The following is a 27,100-nucleotide window of genomic DNA, read 5'->3' as shown; positions in this document are numbered from 1 at the left end:
AACAGCTAAAAAAAAAACAATACAAAAACGCATAGATATGAACATGTGACATAGGAAACCATGTTAAAAATGGACTGTAGCATGTTTCAGCAAAAAGTACAAAAAAAAAAAACCACACCACACACGCATTGTGTGAACCAGGCCCTAAATAACAAAATAAAAAAAAAAAAAAAAAAAAAAAAACATACCCACACTGTATTCATTGAAATAGCCAACAAAATAAAAAAAAAAAAAAAAAATACACCAGGACACAGCCAACAAAATGCCACAAGCCACGCATTTTGCTTGGCACTCAGGCTCTCACCTGAAATGACCCTGAAGTCAAGTATGTGCAAGAGTTATTAACTGCTTGGATACATTGTTTGCTAGCTTTTGTAATTGCATAGTAGGATTACACTTTATGAATATATTGTGAGGAAAGGGATCCAGGAGGATATTAAGAAGAAATGCACGCATTTTATTGAGGTCATGATATAGAAGTTACCAAATATCTATGCAAGGATATGCTTATGCTCTCACCAAGGATAACTAGTAGAGTCAAATTTACCATATTTTTCCCTCCATGCGGACACCGGTACAGGAGCTGACCAGAGACTGCGGGCACCGGTACAGGAGCTGACCAGAGACTGCGGGCACCGGTACAGGAGCTGACCAGAGACTGCGGGCACCGGTACAGGAGCTGACCAGAGACTGCGGGCACCGGTACAGGAGCTGACCAGAGACTGCGGGCACCGGTACAGGAGCTGACCAGAGACTGCGGGCACCGGTACAGGAGCTGACCAGAGACTGCGGGCACCGGTACAGGAGCTGACCAGAGACTGCGGGCACCGGTACAGGAGCTGACCAGAGACTGCGGGCACCGGTACAGGAGCTGACCAGAGACTGCGGGCACCGGTACAGGAGCTGACCAGAGACTGCGGGCACCGGTACAGGAGCTGACCAGAGACTGCGGGCACCGGTACAGGAGCTGACCAGAGACTGCGGGCACCGGTACAGGAGCTGACCAGAGACTGCGGGCACCGGTACAGGAGCTGACCAGAGACTGCGGGCACCGGTACAGGAGCTGACCAGAGACTGCGGGCACCGGTACAGGAGCTGACCAGAGACTGCGGGCACCGGTACAGGAGCTGACCAGAGACTGCGGGCACCGGTACAGGAGCTGACCAGAGACTGCGGGCACCGGTACAGGAGCTGACCAGAGACTGCGGGCACCGGTACAGGAGCTGACCAGAGACTGCGGGCACCGGTACAGGAGCTGACCAGAGACTGCGGGCACCGGTACAGGAGCTGACCAGAGACTGCGGGCACCGGTACAGGGGATGACCAGAGACTGCGGGCACCGGTACAGGGGATGACCAGAGACTGCGGGCACCGGTACAGGGGATGACCAGAGACTGCGGGCACCGGTACAGGGGATGACCAGAGACTGCGGGCACCGGTACAGGGGATGACCAGAGACTGCGGGCACCGGTACAGGGGATGACCAGAGACTGCGGGCACCGGTACAGGGGATGACCAGAGACTGCGGGCACCGGTACAGGGGATGACCAGAGACTGCGGGCACCGGTACAGGGGATGACCAGAGACTGCGGGCACCGGTACAGGGGATGACCAGAGACTGCGGGCACCGGTACAGGGGATGACCAGAGACTGCGGGCACCGGTACAGGGGATGACCAGAGACTGCGGGCACCGGTACAGGGGATGACCAGAGACTGCGGGCACCGGTACAGGGGATGACCAGAGACTGCGGGCACCGGTACAGGGGATGACCAGAGACTGCGGGCACCGGTACAGGGGATGACCAGAGACTGCGGGCACCGGTACAGGGGATGACCAGAGACTGCGGGCACCGGTACAGGGGATGACCAGAGACTGCGGGCACCGGTACAGGGGATGACCAGAGACTGCGGGCACCGGTACAGGGGATGACCAGAGACTGCGGGCACCGGTACAGGGGATGACCAGAGACTGCGGGCACCGGTACAGGGGATGACCAGAGACTGCGGGCACCGGTACAGGGGATGACCAGAGACTGCGGGCACCGGTACAGGGGATGACCAGAGACTGCGGGCACCGGTACAGGGGATGACCAGAGACTGCGGGCACCGGTACAGGGGATGACCAGAGACTGCGGGCACCGGTACAGGGGATGACCAGAGACTGCGGGCACCAGTACAGGGGATGACCAGAGACTGCGGACCTTTGGGGGGGGTACCCAAATTTGACAGGTACCCGCCTCTACTTCCGCAGAGTTGTCCTCTTCTCCCCCCCCCCCCCCCCCAGTAGTCTTGTGGGACACGTGACAGGTTCCACAAGACTATGGGGACATTCACAAAGCGCAGTGCTTCTCACACATGCACAGTGGGCACCTGGCTGTGAAGCCGCAAGCTGTCACAGCCGGGTGCCCTCACTGAAGATGCCGGCGCCAGGGAGAAAGGATGGCCAATGGAAGCAGCACACCGCTGGACCGAGGAACAGGTAGGACGGAGCAGCGGGTTCTTCTGCACAGTAGATCCGAGCAGCCAGATTGCACAAATCAAAAAGGATGGAAACAAACTGGTATGACCCCTTGGTGGGAATGGAGCATTTCCCACCAGGGAAGGATAATATTTCTGGGAAATGGGTCAAAGATCAGAATACACGTTTAAAAGATATTGAATAAGGGGAAGTATACATATTTTTTCTGATTTAAAAGGAAAGAAAAGATATTTTTCACATTGGATGATTGGTGGTAAGGTCAGTTGGCTCACTTTGTTTCAACACTCCAACCACTGAGGATGGAGGAACAGTACCCATTTGAGAAGCTGTTGAATGTAATTAAAACCCCCGAAGCGGGGTACTTCTAAGATTCTTATGGATATAGAAGGTACTGACCCTCATCAGTTCTTGGAGAAATGAGAGCGGGAGTTGGGATCAAAGCTGAACGAACAACAGAGGAATAATTTTTATAAACTAGCACATGAGGTGACAAATATGAGCACAGTGAAAATGAATTCTAAATGCATGGCTAGATGGTATATCACACCGAGTAAAGCACATAAACAAGTAGAGGTTTCACCCTTATGCTGGAAAGGTTGTGGGGAAAAATGACGATGACATATGGTGGGATTGCCCAAAGATACAAGAATATTGGAAGGAAGTATTACAAAATATTAAGGAAATCTGTGGGAGGATAAAGTAACAACGTTTCTGAGACTATGAAGTGGTTGGTCTTTAAAAAGGGTTATTATGAACTGCTGGGAAGTAAAGGATTGTGGAGGGGGGTGGAGTTGCTAAGGATGGCCCACAGAGAAAAAGGGGTTAGGAGGAAGGGATTACAGATATAGACTGATAAAGATGTAAAGGGTTAGAAACTAGGAAAGTGGCATGGTTATAGGGAGTGGGGGAGGAAATAATGATATGGGTTTGTGGGGATGCATTTGAATAGCTTGTTATGGCTGTTAATCCAGATGTTTGCATTTGGTCTTTTTTTTTTTTTTTTTTACTACAAAAAAGTGTTTGCCAACAAGCCACAATAACTCATGCGGAAACAAACACTTTAACCCTATAGACATGTGCCTTTTACAGCCTAAGCTCAGGTTTAAATGGGATAAACCAAACCTCCAAAAGCAGCATATACTCTTGAACTAACCGACTGCTCTAGAAATGCTTTGAATTACATGTTTAAAAAGCAGGCTGGGCCCAACAGACTATTCACGGCACAGTGCCATGTACATTTGTCCCTCAGAGAAAGAATGAAGGGTGGAGGTAACGTCTTATGACAGTTACCTTTTCCACACATGGTTAAACCAGGCAGAGATCCACAGCTATCAGTTTACAGGGTGCAGAAACTGAAACAAATTGCAATTTGCCAGATTTCCAGTTCATGGGGCATATGTCGCAAAGGGTGCATTACACCACACACCAAAAAAAAAAAAAAAAAAGTGCAAAAAAATGCTAGATGTGTGTGCAGCGGGGTCAGACCACTGTTCCCACAAAATGCACTGGTCCAGGTCAGGTCGGCACTCCACCTGGACAGTAATACGGTAATCCTGTCAACATCAGCCACGATATCAGACAATAAAAAGATGGGGCTTTAAAAATTGTTTACCTTCTCATATAATCATTTGTCTTCAGGCTCTCTCATTAATACTTTATACAGAGCTGTTTGAGCACAGCACTGTGAAAAGAATCCCTGTGCCTGTATCTTAAAGTGGTAGTAAAGTCTTGTTACATGTAAGCCTATAATAAAAAAAAATGTACCTGTAGGTACAGTAAATATCTGCTAAACATGCACCTTTTAGTAGATATTTACTTTAGCATCAACGTTGATGCCATAGTCACTGTGCTCTCACTGGACACCGTGCCATCCATTCAGAGCCGTGCCGTGGGAGCGACGTCATCACAGCTCGGCCAGTCAGATGGCCGCAGCCAGCAAACCTGGAAGGAATACTGGGTGAAGATGGAAGTCCAGGTGAGTCAGCGCTCCACTGTTGGGCTTTGTTTTCAGGCAAGTCTTACCCAATATGCAATGTATACTAGCACATTATGCTCTTAACTTGTAGGGAGAAGATTTGATATTTTGCGGTTTACTACCGCGTTAAGCTACTGAGCTCTGTAAACAGGCTCTTTTCAGCAATGCAAGGACCATATGGGAACAAAGCCTAGGCTTCCATCTGCTGCCTTATAGACAACAATTTATATTTACCCAAGAATTACAAAATGTGGTTTACCAGCTAGGGACACCAGGTACATGGTAAGAGCTGATTCACACATGTGCGGTGCAGATTGAAGCTCAGATTTCACAGCTAATTGATACAGTAGTTGTCCACATCAGGTTCAGGACAGGAATAGCTCAGGATTATCCTGTTCACACGTGGTTTAGTAACGGTTCCCATAGAAGTCAATAGCCTGTAATCTGCACCTAAACTGGACTGCACTTTTCAGAAATCTGACAGGACTCTTTAAAAACAGCACTGAATCTGCACCGCCAGTGCACCAGACCGTTAACAGGCACCATAAGAAGCAATGTTTTTTTCATGTCATCTGAATATATGTGAATGGGTACTAACTTGGTGACTTGTTACCATACACAAAACATTCTAGACTAAGAGCACGTACTTTGGGTTTGTTTTTTTCACCTCTGTCTTGAAGTGTTTCAAGCATGTTCTCGCCTTCGAGTACTAAACGAACCTTTTGATTTTCATGATCAAAGGCAATCAACATGTACTCCACCTGGAGAAAAAAAAAAACACAAACAAAAAACCATGAAACAATCAAGTAGGTCAGGGTTTAAAGAAAAAGGTAAGTCCTGCAAAACATACACACATGCATTGGTTTATATTATTCTGTAGAGCGAATGCAATAAGCAAAGCATCAGTCAGCCTTTTCAAATACATGAATATGGTTAAGTGTGTTAATTATAGCAATTTACGCTTTCTATTTATAAAACTGGGATAGATAACTGCTTTATACAGAATGCTCTTTAGATATACCTGCTCTGGTAGGGCTTTCAACCCAAAAAGGCCCTACCATAATAAGCACACATAGCTGGTAGGATAATTGGAGCCTGTGTCTAAATTGGTCCTAGTATGTGTATGTATGAATGTAAGCTAGGGACCTTATATTGTACACCCCTTATGGGTTAGGGACTGATGTGAATGTACTATAAAATATCTCTGCATAAAATTGACTGAGCTATATAAAGTACCTGAAATACATACACTAGCAGTTAAGCCATTCAAACCAAAGCCTTGAACAAATTCCAGGAGCAATGACCACCATGAACCACAAGCTGTGTCACTATTGCTAACTTCCGATTTCTGTATTAAAATGTAGCTAGTTTCTAAACTTCTTGCAGTATATGCTTTGAATTATGAAGGCCCTAGTATGTGTATGCCCAACCCAGACAAGTTCCAGCATCCAGAACATACTCTGGTGCAACAATGCTGGATGCCAAGCCTCAATTTTAGCAAGTTCACTGACTGGATATGAAAATGCTTATCAAAATCCTCCAGGTCAGGCTTGAGTACCCAACATGCTATTCTTGGGACAGTAAAGTTAAGTAAAAGCCTGGGTAGAAAATGAAGATGAATTTAAAAGGCTTGTGCAAACAGCTTTCTAATAAGACATCTGGACCCTGCCTGCACTGGACTTCGCTCAGCATAATCAAAGCTTGTCAAGGTTCTCTAATCTGGTTATCGACTGTTGTAACTAGAGTTTAAAAGTATATCGAAACCCCAAGAACACAAATTTTATTTTGCAGCTTATAAGGCTGCTTTCACACTGCTCAGTAGCAAAAAAGTGGTAAAAATTAACATGAATGTATGTGTTTCCAGTGTGTTTTCTTATTTCCTGCACCTGTGAAAAATGGACATGTGATTCAAAAAAGCAAAACTCAGTGTTTTTGATGGGTTTGTTGCATTCTCCATTCATTTCAATGTGGAACGGCATATCTGGAGCAGTTTTGAAAACTGTATCGAAGACGCAGCATGCAGGACTTTTCAAAATGCACCACAACTGTAGCACAGTGGTATGAAGAGGCCCATAGGATTTAAAGGGGAATGGTTTTGATGAGCTTCTGTCACCCTGGAAAGGTTTTAGCGCGCAAAAGGGCATCAGTGTGAAAGCAGCCCAAATTCCTAAGAGGGTGTAGCAGCAAAATAAATATACACACGCATATATAGTAACCTATTGGTCCTGTAAAATGCTTTATCCTTGTAAATATCTGTTAAACTGAAGCAATGCTATAGCCCTTCTAATCCATCACCCTTCTTTTTTTGGTTTAGATACCCTTTAAAACGCCTCCCGCCCACCATAGAAGGAAATGACGGGCGCAAGGCGGTTCTCTCATTCTCGGGGGTTCTCCCACCCTAACCCCCTAGGACACAGTAGATCACCGATCAATGTAAAGAGCCAAAGACGTTGGCTCGGTCATGTGAACAGCTGTGTCCAATCACAGCTGATCGCGTATAAAATAAGTAAATGCCGGTTCTCAGCATTTCCCTCCTCAAGAGTTGTCACGCTGACAGCGCGAGAGGAGAGTCGGTAATCGGCATTCCTCAGAGGGGACATGTACACTGATCATCAGGGCACTGATGATCAGTGTAGCCCCAGCAGTGCCACCTGCCAGTGCCCTTCAATGTCACATCAGTGTCCATCTGAGCTGCCTTTCAGTGCCATATATGAGTGTTGCCTTTCAATCCCCATCAATGCCACCTACCAGTGCCGCCTCATCAGTGCTGCCTATTAGGGCAGCCTATCAGTGCCCCTCATTATCGCACATCTGTGAAGGAGAAAAATCACTTATTCACAAAATTTAAGAAAAAAAAACTTCAAAATTTTCAGTTTTTGGTTTGTTTAGAACAAAATAAAAAACCCAGGAGGTGATTAAATACCACCAAAAGAAAGCGGTCAAAAAAAAAAAAAAAAAAAAAAAAAAAAAAAAAAAAAAAACACAATTTCATACGGGTACAGTGTTGAATGACCACGCAATTGTCAAAGTGCGACAGCACTGAAAGCTGAAAATTGGCCTGGGCAGGAAGAGGGTATAAGTGCCCTGTAGGCAAGTGGTTAAGTAAAGCATCGGAGTCTACATCCATGCAACTGATTTTTTTTTTTTTTTTTTTTTTTTTTTAAGCAGTTTTTCCAGAAAGTTGCCACCCCAGGGTATATTTGGGCTTTGTACTGTAAAAGAAATCTAAACCCCCAAAAATTATATACTGCAACTTACCAGAGGAGGCTGCATTAGTTCTCCAAGTCTCCCTGAATACCAACACACTTTATTTTCACCTGGCAATTATGCAAACACCACATGTCCTTTCCAATGGCATCTACACTCTCCATGGAGGGAGCCATGGCTGTCACACCGTTTACAAAAAAGGAGAGGTATATTTCTGCTCACAGGAAGTGACAAGGATACTGCATTTTTTTGCAGGATCTAAAAAAGGTATTTACAGTCATTCCTAAAAATAGGTTTACCTTCTTAAGCACATACACACACTTCAGCGTGTTTTATACAAGTTGCAGATTCCAGTGCAGAAGAAAAATCTTCATGCGATACTAGTTGTGGTAAGAACAGGGCACAGCAAACAAATTTTTTGTGCCCTTGCAGAACGTGTGCAGAAAAACTGATGTCTGCACCATTTGTGTTTCCTCCATCCAGGAGACTTCGTATTCTTGACTGCATTCCTCCACCCACTCCCCCTTTTCTAAATCCCTCCTTAATGGTGGGGCTCTTGTCCATCCATGTCCACTTGTCCTTTTCACTTTATGAAAGGCCAGTACTAGCAAGTGACAACCCATTTGTGGACTGGCCTGGGTTTCCCTTCTGACACCAATGATCATTCTGGGGATGCACTAGGCTTAGTCTACTTGTCCTGAAGTCTGGGTGCCAAAGCCAGGTGGGGTAATAAAAGCTCAAGAGAAAGTGTGCAGGGTCTGCTGGTGCCTCTTCCAGCCAAGCCTACAATGGAATGCCAGAAGACAAATTTTCAGAGCTTTCCTCTGCTGCACCCCCTTGCAAGATGAACTCGGGGCAGACAGCATCTCTAGCAACAGGCATGGCAGCATCATAATGCAATTGAGCTTGTAGTCTACCTCTCACCTCCTTGATGCCAGTCTAATCTATGGCTACTGTATTTCTTTCCCCTGTTTGTGGCTTGTCAGTGACCCTAGTCCCTTGGTGGTGGCCTTCATGCATCCTGAATCAGAATCTGAATGACTGGTATTGGCTGTTGACGTGAAGTAGTCTAAGCCTTAGAAGGCAGAGTGAGGCATAGTCCAAGCTATCTAAAATGAAGATAGAGGTTTGTAGTCAACAGCCAGGTGTAAACAAATTTTAGACCAGTTCTTACAGGCTCAAAGATGCTGTAAAAATACACAAGAAAAAAAAAAACAAAAAAAAAAAAAACCACACTTGATTTGAGCATTTTCAGGTGTTCCCACTGATTAACTCATGCAAAAATTAATATGGTAAAATGTCCCACCATTAGACTGTTTTGGCCAACATCCCAACATATGAAGACCAAGAAAAAAAAAAATAGAAATATTCCCCTGGAACTTTACATGGCAAAAACCACAATGAGTATACATAGATATAAAACAGTAATGTTTATTACAAAAAATTAGCGCGATAAAACGATCCAAATGATTTGATGTAATGGAATTACAATACAATGGTTCATACTTCACGTACAGAGCTTACATAGTGTGCATAAAATCTGACAGTCCAGTACATCAACTGGCTAAAAGGGTTAGCAGCCCAAAAGAACTTGTACAGTGATGTTGTCGAGACAAAGCCAACACATTTCGGAACTCATGTTTCCTTCTTCAGGGACAAAATGTCAGGTCTAGAACATAAAACAATGTATCAAATAAGTGTAAACTGCATAATACATAATATCACTTTAAACGTATGAGAGAAAGCTGATTACAAGTTGCACTACATCGGATATTCATCCACCAGCAAGGACTACATTACAGCAGCCAATAAGGGGATCCATCAAGTGCAATAGAAGCCATAAATGAAAAAAGATCTCTGGTTTGTTAACACAAAAGAATAAAAGTATTAATATAGGGCCTCAGTTAAAATATGTACTAGAATAATATAATCAACCTAATAAATCCAATCAAAGTAAAAGTAACAAGAGATATGTATGTGAGCCTATACAGAAACAAAACAACCTCACCACAATAGGAGAGCGCTGAGGGGGCCTTTTGTCATCCGGCCTCGACCTTGGGTGACTGTAGTTCACATCCCCCCCCTTGTGGAGTCAGTATGCCTTAGGTTTCTGGGCTGCTGGGTAGGTTAACAGTGCCCTATGGTAGGTTGTAGCCGGCTGTGTATGCACGTGACATCGCGCCCTCACGTGACACTGGTGCGCAGATGGAGGACCGCTAAATGTGCAGAAATACAGGAGGAGAATCTAAAACACCTAATTATTAAAATCACATTTGGCACCAAACATGGTCAGCTTGGTTATTGGCTTGTGAGCATTGGATTACCACTATTTATACTAGCTATTTTGCACTTGCACTCCTTCTGGATAATCCTGAGGTGACTCCATGTGATACTACAGAGATACCATTGGTGAGCATTTTAAAATACTTAATATTTTTGTATTTGTATTTTTGCTCTCCTTCTATAGGGGTGACTGTTTCTATATAGGCTCACATACGCATTTGTTACTTTTACCTGGATTGGATTTATGTTATGGATTATACTATTATAGTATATATTTTAACTGAGCCCATATATTAATAATCCATTTGCTTGAGCCATTACTCTTGTGTTACATAAACATGAGATCTTTTTCATTTATGGCTTCTATTGCACTTGACAGATCCCCTTAGTGGCTGCTGTAATATGGTCCTTGCTGGTGGATGGTTCATCGGGCATCCCTGCCTGCCCTCTCCCTGATGTGTCACTTGGACAGCATCCTCATTCAACTTCTTTTTGAATATCTGTTACTTACTATCTGGTGCGGTGCAACTTGTGAGTAATCCGCTTTCTCTTACTTTTAAAGTGATATTATGTATTTTGCTGTTCACACTTCATACATTGTTATGTTCTAGACCTGACATTTGTATTGGAATTCATTATATCAAATCCTTTGATTTTAATCATGCAATTTTTTTGTAATAAAACATTAGTTTTCTATCTTTATATACTCATTGTGGTTTTTTCCCATATAAAGTCCAGGAGAATATCTTTTTTTTTTATTAGCTCATGTAGCTTTAGATGATGAGCTAGTGCCATTAGAGTGCTCATATCTGAACAGTCAGGCTCCATACACACTGGGTGTTTTAATAAATGCTGGTAACATTAGCTGTGTAAAGTCAAATAAAAAAAACCCACAAGTTTTTCAGCGTTTACCCACATTTTTAGAGTTTTATTTGACCCCAAAAAATTTAATTTATTTTTGGTAAAAAACAAAAAATTAACTCCAAAAATGCTGGTTTGCAGCAATTTATCACGTTTCAGCTTTAGAGAGTTTTTACAGCTAAAACACTCCTCTAGAAATCCACCAGTTCTGGGGTTTTTTTCCCAGCCAAAAAACACTGACTACAATCTGTGTACATGGACACGTAGGATAACACGCTGAGGAGTTTACTAGCTGTAGAGAAAAAAAAAAAAAAAAAGGAAAGCCAAAAACAGCAGCTGTAAAAACATCCAGTGTGCATGAGGACTTACCACTGAAACAACGGCATTTGGATGTTGAGCATTTTGGACCTTTGAGCTACAAAACACTCATGAATGGGTCCTTTTGGTAGTCAGCATGTCTGCAATAAATGTTACTTAGTAAGGCAAAGCTTTGGACCTGCTCTGGAAATCGTTGGTGTGCTGATGATATACTTTCTGCTTCCAATATCTTTGATTGCTAAACGATGGTCGCTGCAGCACCCACTTACATTTACAGCCTTTTTTTTTTTAGGAAAATGTGCATTGGGAATATTGTACTTACAGTGCGGTTTAAACTGGGTATACACACAGATCATTCAAGCCAAAGCATTGAACGAGAACCTATCGCAAGGACCTTTGATAAGTTTCATATGGTACAAAATACAAAGCTTATGACACTTTCCTCTTAAGGGATATTGTAAGTGGTGCTTACACAGCAAACCCTTCTTTATGTTCTGACACATGTGGGGTATGGATATGCAGTACATTTCCCCTCAGAAACGTCATGTTCTGGCTAGGCTCTACAGTTCGAGTTTGCACTTAACATTGCATAAAGTCTCTTTGATAGATATAAAGGAATTCTACATACTTTTCTCATATGCACATATTTGAATGAAATACTGGAACCAAATAGATAGTTCTAGAAATTCCTTTGGCGCTCCTTCCGTTAAGTCACAAAGGCCATTCAATGCCCCAAAGTAGTCTTATTGTCATATACTGTACTTGGTGCCACAGACAGCCCTTTGGGAGGAGAGTTCTCCCAACTATTCTGGTAAATTTTCATGTGCCATCCTTAAAGAAAATTGTTAAAAACCAGAGTTACACTACTGGGTAAATAATTCCAGGATTCCTGCCCTTGTTCCCTTTTAGTTATATGGTTTGTCTCAAGTTTCCACATTCTTCCATTCTTATTTATTTAGAACCACATTAAAAAGAAAAAATGTAACTCTTCTAGGACAGGGGTTCTTAACCTGGGGTCCAAGTTAAGAACCCATGGTTTCAGGAGGTCTTTAAAAAAGGTCAGCAGAAAAAAACAAAAAAAAAAAAACCTGAACCCTGCCACTGACTAGCACCAACTGCTAAGAATATCTTGACTTGTTGGCCCAAGTTTACCCTTTAAATTTGTATCCTTGTTCTCTGCACAACCAACTTGTGCCACTCCATAACAAGTGCTAATTCTCAGTTTCTGGTAATAGATTTGAGCAGATATAAAAAGGACTTTAATGTGCTAATGTGACTTTGTATGTCACATGTATGACGCAATCAAAATGCAGTAAAATAAAGTACATATATTCATTACATGTAAAGTTGTGTTTATATGAATATTTCTGGGCAGGGGGACCATAGCTCTCATAAGATTCTTAGGGAGTCCATAACTCCAAAAAAAAAAAAAAAAAGTTAAGAAACACTGATCAAGGAGGATTAGACAAGATTGTTTAAAAAGTATCTCGGCTACAAGTTTCTCTTTTGTTTTTAAAAAAAGCAAATACCATAACGTAAATCCCAAGCGAACCTACATTTTAAAAGTGAACATTGGCCATGGCAAGAATCCCAGATTAATTTTAAAACAACTTTCCAGAACACTTGACAAACTATGAAAACAAACCAGTCCATCAGTGTGAGAAACTCTGCCCAAAGGATACTTTAACTGTGCACTGGCGCACGGATAACTGGAACGCAAAGCATTGCCATTCAATGTAATCTGTCAAAATGCTAATCAAGTGAGCATTTCTTTGGTGTTTAAGACCAGTTTTACTACATTTAAGAATGTAGAATTCATCTTGGGAGTCAATCCAAAGGCTATGAAATACCTTATCCATGTAAAAGCCATATTAAGTAAAAAAACCAAACAAAAACACATGCATGGCAGAGAACACAACATAAGAGAGTGCTTTAAGGCTTTTAAGAACACATTTAAAGTAAACTAGCCATTTATAGGTCCACTTTAACCCCCCCCCCTTTTATTCTGACAGAAGATTATTATTTTTTATTTTTTTTTTTTTTTAACATTGGGCAGAAAAGCCATTGCATACAATATAGATGAACAGTGGATAGGCACTATCCATTACACAAATTACATACAGTTGTGTTCAAAATAATAGTGTGCTGAAAAAAGTGAATAAAGCTCAAAATCCTTCTAATAGCTTTTATTTCCATACACACAAATGCATTGGGAACACTACATATTCTATTCCAAATCAAAACATGAAGAAAAATATATCAAATTTGTGTTCCTCTAAAAAAAAAAAAAAAAAAAAAATTGAAGAAAAAAGTGAATATTAGACTGTTCAAAAAAAAAAAAAAAAAAAAAGTGTTTGTATTCTTCTTTACAAACTCAAACATTCACTATATAAACTGAAAAATGTTTGAAGATTTTGCTTTCCTTTGAAATCACTTAATATTTAGTTGTATAAGCACTGTTTCTGAGAACTGCTGTACATCTGTGTTGCATGGAGTCAACCAACTTCTGGCACCTGTGAACAGGTATTCCAGCCCAGGATGATTGGACTACATTCCACAGTTCTTTATTTCTTGGTTTTGCCTCAGAAACTGCATTTTTGATGTCACCCCACAAGTTTTCTATTGGATTAAGATCGGGGGATTGGGCTGGCCACTACATAACGTCAATCTTGTTGGTCTGGAACCAAGATGTTCCACATTTACTGGTGTGTTTGAGGTCGTTGTCTTGTTGAAACACCCATTTCAAGGGCATTTCCTCTTCAGCATAACCTCTTCAAGTATTCTGATGTATTCAAACTGATCCATGATCCCTGGTATGCGATAAATAGGCCCAACACCGTAGTACGAGAAACATCCCCATATCATGATGCTTGCACAACCATGCTTCACTGTCTTCACAGTGTACTGTGGCTTGAATTCAGTGTTTGGGGGTCGTCTGACGAACTGTCTCCGGCCACTAGACCCAAAAAGAACAATCTTACTTTCATCAGTCCACAAAATGTTGCGCCATTTCTCTTTAGGCCAGTCAATGTGCTCTTTGGCAAATTGTAACCTCTTCAGCACGTCTTTTTTTCCCAACAGTGGTACTTTGCGGGGGCTTCTTGCAGATAGCTTGGCTTCACATAGGCGTCTTCTAATTGTAACAGTACTCACAGGTAACTTTACACCTTCTTTGATCTTCCTGGAGCTGATTGTTGGCTGAGTCCTTGCCATTTTGGCTATTCTATCCATTCGAATGGTAGTTTTTTGCTTTCTTCCACGTCTTTCAGGTTTTGGTTGCCATTTTAAAGCATTTGCGATCATTTTAGCTGAGCAGCCTATTATTTTCTGCACTTCTTTATATGTTTTCCCCTCTCCAATCAACTTTTTAATCAAGGTACGCTGTTCTTCTGAACAATGTCTGGAACGACCCATTTTCCTCAGAATTTCAGAGAGAAATGCACTGTAACCAGCATGTACAACATTTGCTGCCTTCCTTCCTTAAATAAGGGCAATAATTGCTACCTGTTTTTCAAAGAATGAATGACCTCACTAATAGAACTCCACACTGCTATTTTGAACATGCCCCTTTCAATTAGTGATTCAACTACACAGAATCAGCAGCATGCATGTCATGACTGTTGGGTCTGTTGGATTTCTATTACTCTACTACACCTGCTAGTAAATTATTTACCATGTAGAAATATCATTTCTACCAAAAACAGTGATTGATCAGGTTAATGATGTCTGACTGCTATTATTTTCAACACAACTGTACTTGCCTGTTGATTTGTTCAGGGCAGTTTTTTTTTTTTTTTTTTTTTTTTTTTTTTAAAGGGACATTAAACCCAAATCATAAAAAAAAAAAAAAAAAGTCAATATGAACTATATTACATTGTGCTCATTCTCCTCTACTAGAGCATTTGTTTTCTGTAGACTGCAAAAACCCTGGCTGATCCTGCTGTTAACTCTCTCTCCCTCCCTCCTTGTCTGTATCCCCACTGCAGGCCAAGATCACATAGACCAGCTGTTGACATCTACTGAACATGCTTCTGCTTCATTTCCATTCTAAGCTGTTCATTTCCTCCTTTTTGGCATCTGTTCCACCCATGTAACTTTATAGTCACACATGTGGGAGAGCATACACAATGGTAGATGACGCGCGCGCCCCCCCCCCATGACCTTGTACTTCTGGGGGTGGGATATAGGATGTGATTGAGGCTTCACCTCAATGTTCATTCCAGGACATACACATGAATCCCCTTCAGATATCTTTACAGTGTGAACACAGTCAACTTAAACTATACCTACACCATGTTCTTGCAAAAACAAAACTTTTTGCTTGTTATGTGACTGGCACAGCACCAATCAAAACTCCTTCCTCAGAACTTTCGTTAAAACAGGAAAAATCTAGGTAACCTCATGTGACCTCTGAAGAGCAATGATTAAATAAGGTACTCCGATGATTTTTTTTTTCATATTAAAGTACAGTGGCATGACCTTTATACCTAAACAGAAGGGATTATGGCAATTAAACACTATTCTAAAACAATCCAAAAGGGAATATGAAAAGAAAAAAAAAAAAAAAAAAAAAAAAAAACAACAACTTGTACTCAAAAAGTATTTCCAAAAGAAATTTTTTAGATGCTGCACACAAAATTATCCGAATACCAAATAAATATGAATCTATATAAAAAACATAGGTGCACATCCTGTGATTAACTTAAGTTAAATGAAAAACACAAAAACCAGTTACAACAAAACATGCTCAAACAACGCAAATTATAGTGTTTAAATGGTTACACAAATCAAAAACCTCCACGCAAATCATCAACTGAAAGTGAGGTCAACAGGTAAATATTCTGATCAGAGTCCTCCACCACCATGCAAAAAGCCTCTTCCATGATCCCCATGATCTTCAAATAAACAGGTCACAATACCCTTTTGTAAGAGCTGACTGGAAAGCCAGCTTAACTCTGCACATCAAACTTCCAGGTAATAGGTCAGCACAGGCAGGAGGCAACCAAGGCAGCAGCAATTGGTTTGAATATTCCAGGGTGGCCCGATATAGGAAACACTCCTATAGCTGTACCTATGGTGGCCCTTTGGAGTATTTTTTTTCCTCCAGCTCCATCCTGAACAAACCATTATGCAGAGATTGGCATGTAAAGAGCTTAAAATCTAAAAAACGCTGCTGCGTGTCCAGGTTGCATGTGTGATGACGTCGCTGATCACAGGCTCCACTCAATGTGTTTCTCCTCAATACGCATAGCCAGGGAAAGGTGGCACCCCCCCCCCCCTCATTTTAGAAGCTCTTTACAACTACACTATAAACTCTGTCTTGTGTTTTTACTCCATCCTTTCACATTTGAGCGCTGGGCATATATTTGAAAAAAATACCATAGCTGCATTGTATTGAAGTCTTCCCTTTGACATCTGCCGATTGCTGCTGGGTCAGAGACATCACAGCTGTACGACAGCCAAGCAAATGCAGATCTACATGATATGGTCCATATACCAGTGGTCAAGGGCCAATAAGCATTCCGAAGCCAAAGATTTATAGAATTACCTTCAATGCATTCAATCCATGCTTGGAAGTGTACATGTTCCACAAGAGAAGCATTGAATTTATTAAAGAAAAATGCTGTCATGTTTCAAGACACTAAAGGTTACTGATCCACAAAAAACATACAGCAAATGAAAGCCAATTAAAAGTCAGAATACCTTAATTTGTATCTTTATTTTGGGCCAGCAACATAGAAAGAACTGCATCAGCATGACAGCCAGCATTGTTTGATAGTAAGGCCAGTAATGGCAGTCTACATATTTTTCAGGACATGTTTCATTGAAAGAACAGGTATGTTTCTTATGAAAGTTTAAGGACTTGTTTTACACTGCAATCCCCACATTCACTTTAGGTTCCACATACGCATTTACATGTGTTTGTAATGAGTTCTTTGGGTTATATATTTTTTTTCACCCGCCAATCCAGAGTTGCATTTACACTGCATCCACATGTGAAAAAATGCAGCATGAATTACTTTTTTTAATGCAGGTTTGATACTGCTGGTGCCTTTATGGTATGCCTATTGGCCCATCACCACGATGGGTTGCTTTACTGGGCAATATGAATGTACGGCTGGCAGAAAGGAACAAGCAACCTTTAGCATGACCCAGAGGGGTCAGACCTTTGTCAAAGCAGCTTGGCATTTAGAAAAACTAGGTAATGAATGCTGCTGCAGGTTATGAGCAGGCATCTCTGGGTACCTGCACTTCATACCCATCAGCAGCTTTCGGTTTTTGAAGTTACAGATTAAAAGGGTTACTGAAATAATTACATTTCCATATACTGTGGGAGATCAGATATAGTGAATGCAGGGCCATAAGTTTAGTAACTGCTAAATATCTTTTAGCGGCAATATATAGCAGTCTTGTAACTTCTATCAGTGTCCAGCTGAGCACTGGTTAAAGCTTGTAGGAGTTTTCATCATGCTCCGACTGTAATAAGAGGTTGCATAACCCCTGACCGTCTGGACAGTGCTGATTGGCCCTGTGCTAATCACACGCACCCTCTCAAAGAAAAACTAGCAAAACACACTAAACTGAGCATGTACAGAGTGACTCCTAGAGCTCTGTACTGTAAGTAGGTGGACTGGGGACAGTAGAAGGGGAGGACAGAGAATTCAGGATCAAACAGCCTTTTTACACAATGCAGAGGATTAACCCCTTAGGTTCCACAGTGAGTATAACAAGCATTCTTTCCTGCATATACAGACTAATTTTACTGTTGTGGGTTTAGTAACACTTTACAGTGACACAAAAGCTTTTTTTTTTTTTTTTTTTTTTTTTTTAAATAACAAACCTGTTATACTTGCCTGCTTTGTGCAGTGATTTTGCACAGAGCAGCCCCGATCCACTTTTCAGGCCCCCACCAGGCTTTGGGCTCCTCCTCCTCGAGCAGTGTCCCCAGGGAAAGCTACCTGCCCTGGGGGCACTGCTGCATGCCCGCCCCTGAGCCGCTGCTCTATGCATCCATAAGACAGCTGAGGCTCGGCCCTGCCCCCTATTCTATCCTATTTGGCTTAATGTCTGCTATTGACAGCAGCAGGAGCCAATGGGCTCCCGCTGCGGTCTCAGCCAATAAAGAGGAAGAGTCCCCAAAAAAAAAAAAAAAAAAAAAAAACACCCCAAAACATTGAACCTTAAGAACCACTTTAAGGCTTCAGGAAAAATGTAGCCAGTGAACACTTAAATAACTACGAGACTCTATCCAAAATAAACTCTTTAACCTCCCCTGGTGGTCTGATTATGTCATTTTTGAATGTCAAAGCGGTACATTGTTTTGCATGGAAATTTGTTTTATACTGTAGGCCTGTAATTCTTAGGAACAACACTTTAATCTGTCCAAACAAGAGTCTAGTAAACATCCCAGGTATGAAAGTTTGAAACACAAAATCATAAATTATAATATAATAAAATACAATTCAATAATGTAATCAAACCAAAAACACCGAAATTTGAAATAAAGCACCAAGTTCGCACAACACTGATCTCAGTTGCAGAATCGTCGCCGTCGTTACTTTCAGCGTCTGATGATAAATTTCCCCACAAATTATTATCACTCAATTCTGCAAGTGATTCTAATTCACGATCACTGTTTTCTAGCTGGTCTAAAACAGCTTTTGACCTAAAGGATGCTTTTTGGATTTCATGGACGTTCAAGTTTCCAAGCAGAAAGAACGGTAAAAGTGCAGACAGGCAACTGGACAAAATTTAGGTTAAATGGTTTGATACACAATACATTGCATTCTTAGTATTACAATACTGTACGTAATTTTTTACTTTTTTGAATCTCCCTCTGGTTCCACACCCCTGCGTCAGGATGCACGCAGGGAAGGGAATCTGGATACCGGCATCGGCTGGACGACACCGGGGTATCGCAGGACAAGGTAAATTACATTACAGTGTAATCCCGAGTGTGGCTTGGGGTTACTGCTTTTGGTACTGAAAATTAACCCCGAGTCACACTCAGGATTACTCTCCAGTTCCCTGGTCTCCTCCTCCCATGCCCATCTCCAGGACTTCTCCAGGGCTTCCCCCATCCTCTGGAACTCACTACCCCAATCCATCAGACTGTCACCTACCCTCCTCACCTTTAGGCACACCCTGAAAACCCATCTCTTTAGAGAAGCCTACCCCGCCCTCACCTAATTGCTGATCTCCTCCGTTCTTCCCACCACTCCATCCCCACAGCTATTTCCTCCTGTACCACTCTCCCCTCCCTCTTAGATTGTAAGCTCCAAGGAGCAGGGCCCTCGAACCCCTCGTGTATTGTACTGTCTCCCATTATAATGTACAGCGTTGAGCAAACTGTTGGCGCTATATACTGTATAATAATAATAATAAATTGCACCATGTTGACCTTTCTAGTAATAAATCCTATTTTCTGAAAAAAGTGTTGAACTGTCTCAATCTTTTAATGCAAACTAAAGAATCCCTGTCTCTTGAAGAGTGCTGCTGTATGTGATAATCCTCTGAATACATCTGTCTGTGGTTACAGTGTGTATTACAGACACTCATAAGAATATAGTGTTACTGCTAAGATTTGTGAGTTTCCTCCTTCTCTGCAAAAAGGTGGTGGTGGCAGTGTGAAGGGTTAATTGCGTATTAACCTAACCCAGTAACAATCGCTCTCAGGCTGCTGGCACATAGATTGTAGTGCCGCGAGCTGGAAAATCTTTGTGCAGGGCGCAGCTGAGAGTGGCATTGTTACGCAAATGACAGCACGGTGCAAGATAGGATGGTCCTTCGGTAACAAGTTGATGAGATTGGCTGGGGGTCGGACTCTGCGTTCCATCACAGGGACACTCTGAAACATGAACTGTGTTACTGGCCAGATCAGCAGGTGAAAAAAACCCCCAAAACTAATGCAACCGCCACATGGCTGGTAAGCTGCAATATATTACGTCTTTGGTTCGGGGTTAAAATACCACTCTGATTTTAACCTTTAAAATACATAGAAAATATTTAATGGAATACAACCAAAATGAAAGCTTTGTTTGTAAACAACTGCTAGAACTTAAGTGGTTAAAGCGGAGCTCCATCCAAAAAGGGGAAGTTCCGCTTTAAGCCTTTGTATCCCACTCCCATTAAGGATTGGCACCTTTGGGGAGTCTTCTGGGACATGTGACTTCTTGCGCATGCGCAGTGGGCACCCGGCTATGAAGCTGCAAGCTGTCACAGCTGGGTGCCCACACTGAAGATACTAGCGCCAGGGAGAGAAGACGGACGGTGAAACCAGCGGTGGCGAGGACACCACTGGACCGAGGGACAGGCAAGTGTCCGTACTTCAAAAGTCAGCAGCTACAGTATTAGTAGCTGCTGACTTTTCCCCAGGTGGATCTCTGCTTTAAGACTGTAGTCACATTTAAGGTTTCATGAACATGTGCAAAATCATGCAATTTCATGTGCATTTACGAAAACACAAAAACAAAAAACAAAAAAAAACAAAAAAAAAAAAAAAAACACACCACAGATTGCACAGGGGCAAATAATCTCACACACACCAGAACTGTTCAAGAAAGATGGGCAGCGCAGGTGAAGAGACCATTAAAGCATAAGTAAAAGGAAAAACTTATTTTTGTTTTAGAGCAGAAAGGGTAGGAACACCTGTCAGGCTTTTATTGTCTGTGCCCCTCTTGGGGAGATTCACCTCTCTATTTGACCATTATCACCAAGACTGAAAGAACTTGAATTTACCTGTACAAATATATGTCTGTGTGACCCAAGTTCCACTGAACCTAGCCTTACCCAGTACTCCATATTACCAGAAGCCAAGAATACTTGAATTTCCATGTCCTCCAATTTAAGGTGGCAATTCTTAATCATTTGTTCTGTTACAGCAGCTTTGCTCAACCTTTTACACAAAAGGGACCACTTAAAAGTATTTACAAATCTCAGGGATCCCCTGCTAAAACTGCTTCATTAGGGGTTAGTGAAAATAATGCCTCTTAAACTGATCAGCATGAACAATGCAACCCTTACAGTGGTGGTCAGAGTGGTGTTGATTGCAGGCAGGCACCAACAACACATAATAGCAAAGGGGGGGTGATTACTGTACTAACATCGCTTGTTACAGTGAGGGAAATAAGTATTTGATCCCCTGCTGATTTTGAAAGTTTGCCCACTCACAAAGAAATGATCAGTCTAAAAATCAAACAGTAGGTGTATTGTAACAGAATAGCAACACAAAATTCAAAAGAAATGCATGTCTAACAAATTATGCACGGATTTGCATGTTCATGAGGGAAATAAGTATTTGATCCCCTTCACAAAACATGACTTAGCATGACCTGGTGGCAAATCCCTTGGTGGCAATCACGGAGGTCAGATGTTTCCTGTAGTTGGCCACCAGGTTTGCACACATCTCAGGAGGGATTATGGCCCACTCCTCTTGGCAGATCCTCTCCAAGTCATTAAGGTTTGGTGGCTGACGTTTGAAAATCTGTGGAGGGAGCTGAAAGTTTGAGTTGTCAAACGGATTAAGGTCTGGAGACTGGCTAGGCCACTCCAGGACCTTAATGTGCTTCTTCTTGAGCCACTCCTTTGTTGCCTTGGCCACGTGTTTTGGGTCAGTGTCATACTGGAACACCCATCCAGGACCCATTTTCAATGCCCTGACTGAGGGAAAAAGGTTCTCACCCAAGATTTGACGGTACATTGTCCCATCCATCGTCCCTTTGATGCGGTGCCGTTGTCCTGTCCCCTTAGCTGAAAAACACCCCCAAAGCAGAATGTTTCCACCATGTTTGACAGTTGGGATAGTGTTCTTGGGGTCATAGGCAGCATTCCTCCTCTTCCAAACACGGCGAGTTGTGTTGATGCAGATTTTGGTCTCAATTGACCACAACACTTTCAACCAGTCCTCTGCAACATTCAGATGTTCAGTGGCAAACTTCAGACGGGCATGGATGTGCTTTCTAGAGCAGAGGGACCTTGTGGGCACTGCAGGATTTCAATCCTTGTTGGCGTAGTGTGTTACCAATTGTTTTCTTGGTGACTGTGGTCCCAGCTGCCTGGAGATCATTGACATAATCCTCATGTGTAGTTCTGGGATGATTCCTCGCTGTTCTCATGATCATTGACACGCCACGAGGTGAGATCTTGCATGGTGCACCAGACCTAGGTTGACTGACAGTTTTAGGTTTCTTCCATTTGCGAATGATTGCACCAACTGTTGCCACCTCACCAAGCTGCTTGGCGATAGTTTGGTAGCCCAGTCCAGCCTTGTGTAGGTCTACAATCTTGTCCCCGACATCCTTGGACAGCTCTTTGATCTTTGCCATGGTGAAGAGTTTGGAATCTGATTGATTGCTCCTGTGGACAGGTGTCTTTTATACAGGTAACAAAATGAGATTAGCAGCACTCCCTTTAGGAGACTGCTTCTAATCTCAGCTTGTTACTGTATGAAAGACACCTGGTAGCCAGAAATACTGCTGAATGATAGGGGATCAAATATTTCCCTCATGAACATGCAAGTCAGTGCATAATTTGTTAGACAAAATAGCAACAAAAAATTCAAAAGAAATACATGCCTTAGTGTTACTATACACCTACCATTCGATTTTTAGACTGATCATTTTTTTGTGAATGGGCAAACATATTAAAATCAGCTGGGGATCAAATACTTATTTTCTTCACTGTATATCAGTTTTGTTCAGCCTGCTTGGCCAAACTGGGGGGAAAAAAAAAAAAAAAAAAAGTGTGTGTGTCTCATGAGGCACAATCTCCATTCTCTTCCTGTTTAGGCTATGGGACAAAACGTCCTGCCAACGGGACACCGATGGCCAAAAAAAACCCGATTGGGGTTACACCCTTCTCTTACTCTGTTAAAAGTGTAAACGTTCGGCCTTTACCCTCCATTCACATCAAGCAGACTCTGAAATCATAGTTAATTACAGTTAAGTTGAACTATTTCAAAGCAGGGGGACCTGTCGATTTCAGGTGCAATTTGCAAGACATCTAATACAAAGGTCTATGCAAAACACACCAAAAAGCAGTGCATGTACTATTTATGACCACTCCCAATTGTGGACAATAGGGTGTGACTTGGCATGCAATTTGCAAGGCGCAGGGCATGCAAATCGCAAGCCAAGTAGCACCCAGTGTGAACTAGGGCTTAGTACCACTTTAGGTTCACATAAGCGTATTGGTATTTGCCACATTTTTCAGTGTTAGAGCATTTTTACAGATTAAAAAAAACAAAAACAAAACACCTCTAGAAACCCACTAGTTCTGGGGGTTTTTTCCAGCCAAAAAAACTCCTACCAAAAAAAGGTTTGTGTGTATGGACACATAACATGCTGGGAAGTTTACTGTCTGTAGAAAAAAAAAAAAAAAAAAGCCAAAAACAGCAGATGTAAAAAACGTGCAGTGTGCATGAGGACTTAGAGGAACTCTGCCATGGTCGAAAAGAATACAACGCATCAGTGTAAAAATGTTCTCCTCTGAGCTCAGGAATGAAAACAAAATTGTAACATTTCATCACAGGGAGGAGATCATTTTGAGAATGCAAGCACGCTACAATGTTTTCATAGTTTCACAGCACTGCTGTGTGCATTCTGGTGCAATGTGAGCCTGCAAAATAAAGAAAAAAAAAGAAAAAAAAAATTTAACCCAAAAAAAATGCAAAATGTAAGTGCTAAATATCGCAAAACAAATATTTAAACACATTAGGTAAATAACGCATGTTTTTTTACTGGACTGACTACTTTTAAAATAAATACCACAAGTCATTTAAAACGCAAAAATTCATATTTATCCCTTAATGAATTGACCCCATAGAGCACAGCTGCCGAGCAGCGACCGGGGAGGTCCAGGGCAAGGAGAGCAGGCGCGCAGAGCAGCGACCGGGGAGGTCCAGGGCAAGGAGAGCAGGCGCGCAGAGCAGCGACCGGGGAGGTCCAGGGCAAGGAGAGCAGGCGCGCAGAGCAGCGACCGGGGAGGTCCAGGGCAAGGAGAGCAGGCGCGCAGAGCAGCGACCGGGGAGGTCCAGGGCAAGGAGAGCAGGCGCGCAGAGCAGCGACCGGGGAGGTCCAGGGCAAGGAGAGCAGGCGCGCAGAGCAGCGACCGGGGAGGTCCAGGGCAAGGAGAGCAGGCGCGCAGAGCAGCGACTAGGAGAGCAGGCGCGCAGAGCAGCGACTAGGAGGTCCAGGGCAAGGAGAGCAGGCGCGCAGAGCAGCGACTAGGAGGTCCAGGGCAAGGAGAGCAGGCGCGCAGAGCAGCGACTAGGAGGTCCAGGGCAAGGAGAGCAGGCGCGCAGAGCAGCGACTAGGAGGTCCAGGGCAAGGAGAGCAGGCGCGCAGAGCAGCGACTAGGAGGTCCAGGGCAAGGAGAGCAGGCGCGCAGAGCAGCGACTAGGAGGTCCAGGGCAAGGAGAGCAGGCGCGCAGAGCAGCGACTAGGAGGTCCAGGGCAAGGAGAGCAGGCGCGCAGAGCAGCGACTAGGAGGTCCAGGGCAAGGAGAGCAGGCGCGCAGAGCAGCGACTAGGAGGTCCAGGGCAAGGAGAGCAGGCGCGCAGAGCAGCGACTAGGAGGTCCAGGGCAAGGAGAGCAGGCGCGCAGAGCAGCGACTAGGAGGTCCAGGGCAAGGAGAGCAGGCGCGCAGAGCAGCGACTAGGAGGTCCAGGGCAAGGAGAGCAGGCGCGCAGAGCAGCGACTAGGAGGTCCAGGGCAAGGAGAGCAGGCGCGCAGAGCAGCGACCGAGGTGGTCCAGGGCAAGGAGAGCAGACGCACAGAGCAGCGACCGAGGTGGTCCAGGGCAAGGAGAGCAGACGCACAGAGCAGCGACCGAGGTGGTCCAGGGCAAGGAGAGCAGACGCACAGAGCAGCGACCGAGGTGGTCCAGGGCAAGGAGAGCAGGCGCGCAGAGCAGCGACCGAGGTGGTCCAGGGCAAGGAGAGCAGGCGCGCAGAGCAGCGACCGAGGTGGTCCAGGGCAAGCAGAGCAGGCGCGCAGAGCAGCGACCGGGGAGGTCCAGGGCAAGGAGAGCAGACAGAGCAGTCTGCACTCCATGTGTACAAAGTTACAGAGGGAGGGCCCGCACAGGGCAGCACTGGGGCCCTCCTGCAGGTCGCAGCAGCCATGGCAACACTGTGCAGGATTCCCTTCCGGGAGTCACGTGAGCCGGGCCCCTCGCCGGTGGAAGCCCCGTGCCTGACACAAGTCACTCACCTCATCGCCCCATTTCAGCACGTCCTTCTGCCGCTCCTTCACCTTGTGGTAGATGTTCAGGAACTGGATGATGCCGTGTTGCCGGACGTGGTCCGCGTACTTCTTGGTCTCTTCCCAGCTAAGCGGAGAGCCGGCGGACAGCAGACCCATAACTGCGGCGTCTTGTGACAGGGAGACAGAGCGCGCTTGCTCGGCACAGCGATTAACACAGACTCGTTCAGCAAACCGCACACCTCTCACGCCGGTTGTCAAGCGGCTCCTCCCCCCACGAGTGTTATGAGGCGGCGAGCAACTCACGTGATTGGAGCTGTCACATCCCGGGTCCCCGCCCATGTCCAAGGGGTGCTTTAGCACGGCTGGGCGGGGACAGTGCTCGCGCGCCAAGTTGTCCGTCGGCCCTTTGTTGTGTGGGCGGAGCTGTGGGGCCCTCCTCATCATGACTTGGCACTTTTACTAGAGTTAACATAGTCGGTGCCATAGAGTGATGTGGTGGATTTGTGCTGGGTAGTTTGTGTGTTCTGTACGGATGAACGGCTCCACTATTCCAGCATTTATACTAATGCATGCTTGAATAGTCTCTTAATGGTGGCCTCACACACACACTTCTGTTTTATCTGATCAATATGTGATCAAAAACGAATCAGAAACATTGAATAGTCCTACCTTTCCTTCAAATTGGTTTAGACCTCATGCACGCTAGACACTTTGGCCCTCTCTCCTAGGCGCCTTTCCTCCTGTTTTTGCCAGAAAAAAAAACTGCTTGTAAACAAGAGTAACGCATTTAGGCGCGTGTAGGTGCATCAATCGCTTGGACGTTAATTCATATCATTGGCCAGAATGATTTGTGCCACTTTTCTGGCAGAATGACCCTTTAAAAAGGCCTAAACCAGATTCAAGAAGCCTTGCTGCCAGTTTTTGTAACTTTACTGAAACATGCAGAAGATTCCAAAGTGGTGCTATGGCTGAACTAGATTCCAAAAGAATTACCTCCCGTTTATACATAATGAAACTGGAGGTAATTAAGACCAATTCAAAGTTGCCATACAGAGACAGACAGAGTGCCTGTCTCTGTACACTGTGTAGCAGAGTGGCATGTTTGCCACCACTCCCCCTCCCTAGCTGTCACTGGTTGTTATGGATGCTGTTAGGCCACTTTCACATGGGCAATCAGTTTAGATCTGTCTGGCAGTTTTTCAAAAACGGATGTAGACTGATGAAAACGTATTTGAACTGAAGATGGATGTGCAAACTGATATAAAATGAATCCATTTTTTCTTTGGAAAAAAACGTGACTGAATGAATGACGCCTGTGTGAAAGGGGCCTTAGTTTCATAGATGACAGGCACCTAGCAACCAGTGACACTGACACTAGGTGGAGCCTGATGGGGAAGCTAAAGCAGGCCATACACTGGTCAAATTCCAAACAATTTTTCGATCAACAACATAGTTCGTTCTGTAATCCGCTGGTGCCACCAATGATTTGGAAAATCGGTCTTTTTCACAAATTTTCCAGCATGCCCGATAAACAAAATGGGAAGGAATCACAAAAATCAGCCGGTGCCATTGCGACACTAACAGAGCGAAAATTGCCCGATTATTCTTAGGCCCGATTTTCGAACGAAAAATAGTTTAGAAATAGACCCATGTATGGCTGGCCTAAGACACAAATCCCCCTGTCAGAAGTACTTTCTCCTTGCAACTGACAGCAGGTAGTGAGCAGATTCTACGCCAATAGCAGACTGTCTTTTGACTATCAATCTACCCAT

General features: G+C 43.7%; 1 protein-coding gene across 1 annotated transcript; it reads right to left on the bottom strand.

Annotated features, from left to right (window-relative positions):
- Window positions 1-5,048: 5,048 nt before the first annotated feature.
- On the bottom strand, window positions 5,049-25,736 carry LOC149448885 (glutamate--cysteine ligase catalytic subunit-like). The gene is made up of 2 exons (XM_089694115.1): window positions 25,335-25,736; window positions 5,049-5,216 (listed from the first exon to the last, which is right to left on the bottom strand). The coding sequence occupies exons 1-2, from the start codon at window positions 25,665-25,667 to the stop codon at window positions 5,049-5,051; spliced, it is 501 nt and encodes a 166-aa protein (XP_089550241.1). The 5' UTR covers window positions 25,668-25,736.
- Window positions 25,737-27,100: the final 1,364 nt, after the last annotated feature.

This window comes from Staurois parvus, unplaced genomic scaffold, assembly GCF_062004578.1.
Source record: "Staurois parvus isolate SC_StPar_1 unplaced genomic scaffold, SC_StPar_1.0 ptg000652l, whole genome shotgun sequence".
NCBI classification, from domain to species: Eukaryota; Metazoa; Chordata; class Amphibia; order Anura; family Ranidae; genus Staurois; species Staurois parvus.
The sequence above is the reverse complement of the archived record's forward strand: the minus strand, read 5'-3'. Positions and strand labels throughout refer to the sequence as shown.